The sequence below is a fragment of the Otolemur garnettii genome, unplaced genomic scaffold, assembly GCF_000181295.1.
Source record: "Otolemur garnettii isolate 467f Iridium unplaced genomic scaffold, OtoGar3 scaffold00031, whole genome shotgun sequence".
NCBI lineage: Eukaryota > Metazoa > Chordata > Mammalia > Primates > Galagidae > Otolemur > Otolemur garnettii.
The window spans coordinates 12,499,216-12,504,481 of NW_003852426.1; the positions used below are offsets into that span (position 1 = coordinate 12,499,216).

At 43.3% G+C, this 5,266-nt stretch overlaps 1 protein-coding gene across 1 annotated transcript in view; it reads right to left on the reverse strand.

The window, feature by feature from the left end:
* MED20 (mediator complex subunit 20) overlaps nucleotides 1-5,266 on the reverse strand; it is a 13,451-nt gene that overhangs the window by 1,075 nt on the left and 7,110 nt on the right. Inside the window, exon 3 of the mRNA XM_003789183.3 lies at nucleotides 2,044-2,297. Coding sequence (XP_003789231.1) covers nucleotides 2,044-2,297 — 254 coding nt within the window. The remainder of the gene's footprint in view (nucleotides 1-2,043; nucleotides 2,298-5,266) is intronic.

The window sequence follows — 5,266 nt, forward strand, 5'->3', positions numbered from 1 at the left end:
TTTTTTTTTTTTTTTGAGATAGAGTCTTACTTGTCACTCTATCAATAGAGTGTCGTGGGGTCAGAGCTCACAGCAACCTCCAACTCTTGGGCTTAAGCAATTTTCTTGCCTCAGCCTTCCAAGCAGCTGGGACTACAAGCACCCACCACAACACCCAGCTATTTTTTTGTTGCAGTTGTCATTGTTGTTTTAACAGGCCCAGGCCAGGTTCGAAACGACCAGTCTTGGTATATGTGGCCAGTGCAGTAACCAATGTGCTATGGGTGCCAAGCCAGGCCCCATTTGATTATCTTAGGTCTGTGTAGTTCTCTGCTATGTAGGGTAAGGATTCAAGGAGAGCTCAGGAAACGTCTAAGAGAGAAAACAGAGAGAAGAAAATATGTGGTCGGTATGGGGTGAAGGTGGTTAAGTGGAGGACAGAAGAGACACATGAGTCTCTTCAGGACCAAACACTACTGCCAAGGCAGACCCAGCCTGGGCTCTGACCCTAAGATTTCCCCAACCAACGTGGCAAGGGCCAAAAAAATATACATCCTACTTTCTCATCCCTCTCTCCTAATTTTCCACTGGAGAGACAGCAGGAGGAAATTACTGGTGACTGTAAGGAGAAATAAAGAAACAGCTGGTGTGTGTTTATACTATAAGGGTTGGAAATGTGCAGTATAAATAGTGGGTCCCCAGTAGGTCTCAGTAAGTACAACATGTACAAGCTGAAAAGGTTTAGAAAATCTCAGCCCCAGAGGTTGCCACGCAGAAATCACCAGGGCCCTTTTTCTACTTTCTGGACTTACCTATTCCCATGTCTAAGTCCCTATTTAAATGTTGATCCTCTAAGAAGTATCATAACCAAAGTTGCTGGCCTAAAACTGCCTCCCTATCCAACCTTTTTTTTTTTTTAAGAGATAGTGCCTCTGTCACCCAGTACAATGGCCTGGTCACAGGTCACTATAACCTTGAACTCCTAGGCTCAAGCAATCCTCCCACCTCAGCCTCCCAGGAAATGGGGACTTTAGGCATAAGCCATCATGCCTGGCTAATTTTTAACATTTATTTTAGAGACAAAGTCTTGCTATGTTGCCCAGACTGGTCTCAAATTCCTGGCCTAAAGAGATCCTCCCGCCTTAGCCTCCCAGAGCCCTGAGATTACAGGTTATAAGCCACTGTGCCAAGCTACAAACTGCCTCTTTTATGGCATTTCTTAGATTAACTTCAAAAATAGTTAATATTCTTGTCTCTTAATAAATCACAAATTTTCAAAAGGCAGTCCCTGGAAGCTACTAGTATTTTTATCTCAGCACTGGAAAATTTTGGAACTCTTTTTCTGGAACGGCCATCAGAACTGTCATCTTGAGGTATGATAATTTAGTGAACTCATCTTAGAAAAAGTACTTTGAAGGTAGACTAGGCACTGGCATCAGTGCATAGCTTCTCAAGGGAAGTACTTCAAAGGTGACCATAATGATAATCAGCAATGAGGTATGCAGTACCTTTTCTAGGATGAGTTTATGAACTTAATTGTCAGACCTCATATATTTAGGCTCACAAAATGAAGTCATTTCTCACACAACCCTTTCCACCATGAAAGAAAGTAGATAGCATATCAAAAGGCAAGGCACATTTTTGCTCCACAACTTGGAGACTTATCTAACGCATACTAAGGAGAGGTGCATAGACACATATGATTTAGGGCCCACCTCCCAAAAGTTGCTCCAAAAGTTGTCCTGGTCTGTTCCAGTCTTTCTTGGGATGGGTGACTGGTCCCTCCACACGTCACCTGCCTTCCTTGACTATCCTTCCCTTCTCCAGCAAGCCAGCCTTCCTAAGCTTTCTACTTACTATAAACCCAGCCCCTACTTCCTCCTTCCCATACAAGCAAGCAATTCTCTGAATGAGTAAAGGAATGGTAAGAGTCAGAGGAAAAACAGATGCTTTGGAGTTAGGGACAAGGCTGACATAAATATCCATTTGAATTGGGCAATCTTCAGAGCCCTCTGTTCAGTAGCCCTCTCAGCACGTCCTGCTCCTGTTTCACCAAGGTCTTACCTCCACAGAGATGCCCCGGGCACTGGGCCCCATTGTAACTGTGCCCACCTTCACCAGGAAGTCACAGTACTGGTAACGGGTGCCCCGAGTCTCAATCTTGCTGGCCTTAGCACTCTGGAAAAAGCCCTTAAGCTTCACCATGAGCACATCAAAGTTGGTGTCGGCAATAAGGCAGGGGCCATTTTCGAAGAGGGCAAAACAGCTCAATGGGTACTCTGAGTTGTGCATCACATACATCAGCTTCCCAGCCTGACCTGCAAGGGATAGAGATCCCACTCGTCACCCAAACTTTCACCAGCAAATCCCAGAACAGAGTCAAATGCACAGAACAAAGCCAGATGGCAATCTTAGTGAAAGGTGAAGAGAATCCTCTCACTGACAGCCTTCTGTATAGAGGCAGGGAGAGGAGCAGCAGACAAGGCAGCATGTGGCAAAACCCACCCTGTTCTACAGAAAAAAAGGAGGGGCACACAGGGATCTGCTAGTGTTGACAATGGTTTAATTCTTGAGTCATGGGCTCAAACATAGATGCTTATTATGATGATTACTAACTCCCATAGATGGGTCAGCGCCTATAGCTCAGTGAGTAGAGTGCAGACACATACACTAAGGCTGGTGGGTTCAAACCCAGCCCAAGCCTGCCAAACAACGACAACTGCAACAAAAAATAGCCGGGCATTGTGGCAGGTGCCTGTAGTCCCAGTTACTTGGGCAGCTGAGGCAAGAGAATTGCTTAAGCCCAAGAGTTTGAGGTTGCTGTGAGCTGTGATGTCACAGCACTCTACCAAGGGCGAAGTAATAAGACTCTGTCTCACAAAAGAAAAAAAAGAAAAAGAAAAAGAAATTCAACTCCCATAGATTTATGTATAATCTCTTGTATATAATCATATATAGTAAGTCAAATAGAAGTAACAGCGTTGGGGCATGTCAAATGAAGCAGGTGTTCATTTCTTCTGTTTATCTCTACCTACCTTGACTTCTTCTCTCTTTGACATCTATCTAGTAAATGGTTGCACAGAAACAGCAAAGGTCAGTATTTGAGCATAAAGCTGGAAATGCAGGCCAGAGACAAGTTGTGAAGTCTCATTTACCATGCCAAGAAGTTTAGACTTCATCTTGAAGGCAATGGGGAGCCCTTGGATAATTTAAGAAATCTAGCCAACTTGGGAAGCAAGCAGCACACTATAGTAGAGGGAACTCAGGATCTAGAACCAGACAATGAAGTTTTAAGGCCCAGCTCACCCTTCCAGTCTCTGAGAAATGAATTTTCTCAATTTCCATAGGCTTTTTGCAAGAAAGAAGAAAAGTTATGTATCTAGTTAAGTAGAAAACACAAGAAGGCAAAAATGAAAGGCAAGTTTGCTCTTTTAGACACTACAAGAGTTTATAGATAGAATGTCACAATCCCAAATATTTATTATGTACTTAAAACAACCCCAACACTATGCTTAAGGATTAAGGGACATACAAGTAGAGGATTTAGCCCCTGACTTCAGGAAACTGACATTTTATGAGATAAGCTAAAAACTTTTTAAAGTAAAACAAAAATGATTATCTAAAAAATGTTAGAAGTCTTTTGGAAAGTAGAAAAGACTTCTACTTTTGGAAAGTAGAAAAGTAGGAAGACATCAAAAATGGGCAAGAGGGCTCGGCACCTGTGGCTCAAGTGGCCAAGGCACCAGCCATATACACCTAAGGTGGTGGGTTCAAATCCAGCCCGGGCCCGCCAAATAACAACGACAGCTGCAACCAAAAAATAGCTGGGTGTTGTGGCTGGTGCCTGTGGTCCCAGCTACTTGGGAGGCTGAGGCAGGAGACTCGCTTGAGCCCAGGAGTTGGAGGTTGCTGTGAGCTGTGATGCCACAGCACTCTATCCAGGGAGATAGCTTAAGGCTATGTCTCAAAAAAATAAAAATGGGCAAGAGTCAGCAGGAAAAAATAATGGAAAAAAGCAGGACTTGAACTGAGACATGAAGAGAGGATAGTATTCACACAGAGAAGGAAAGACGACATTCTAAGCAGGGAGAAGTGTATCAATAAAAAAGAGGCATGGGTATGTCAGCAGGGGGAGCTGCGACTTCCCTAAACAGGGCTGCACTCTGCAGCCCCTTGATAAACATATGCTTTGTACCGCCAATTTACAATTTCCATCTCCTTTTTAATCTAGTTCAAAACATTTCAACCAACCAAAAAAAAAGCCATCCAAAGCTGATTTCATCATTGTGTTCCAATGTCTACTCGCTGTAATTACATACTTCATACTATATGAGCTGAATCTGCAAGTGTTACTGCCTCATAAATATCTTTACAGTCAAATACAACTTTTTTTTTTGAGACAGAGTCTTAATTTGTCACCCTTGGTAGAGTGCCATGGTGTCACAGCTCACAGCAACCTCAAACTCCTGGGCTTAAGCAATTCTCTTGCTTCAGCCTCCCAAGTAGCTGGGATTATAGGTGCTGGCCACAATGCCCAGCTATTTTTAGAGACAAGGTCTCACTCTGGCTCAGGGTGGTCTTGAACCTGTGAGCTCAGGCTATCCACCCACCTTGGCCTCCCAGAGATCTAGGATTACAGGCATGAGCCACCACACCCAGCCCAACTATGATATTTTTTGTTAAATGAGGAAGGCATTTATAGTTGTTATAGACAATAATTTCTTTTATTACAACAAAGTCCTTTCTGAACTATACAACATTGTGAAGCAAGCAGAACCTATGTTACTATCCTCCTACAGATGAGGAAAGCTAACTGGGTGTCAGAGAAGCAGCAGCATCAATAACACCTGGGAACTTCTTAGAAATGCAAATTGTCCAAGGGTCCTTATCTAACAAAAGCAATCAATGTAACCTGATTCTGTGTAGACTCAAAGAATCCTCAGCAATAAAAATTAAAAAAAAAAAAAAATGCAGGGCGGTGCATGTGGCTCAAAGGAGTAGGGTACCGACTCCATATACCAGAGGTAGCAGGTTCAAACCCAGCCCCAGTGAAAAAAAAAAAATGCAAATTGTCATCTGTCCTCCCCCACTGCCCCCAACCACTGAGTTGGAAATTGGGGTGGGGGCCAATAATCTGTGATTAACAGGACTTCCAAGGAGATAGATGGTGCTAATGCTCATCAACTGTGAGAACCAGTAACAAAAACACAGAGCTAGCAAGCAGCACAACTGAAACTTCAAAGCAGGTCCCTTGACTCCAGGTATATTTTTTTTTATTTTTTTTTTT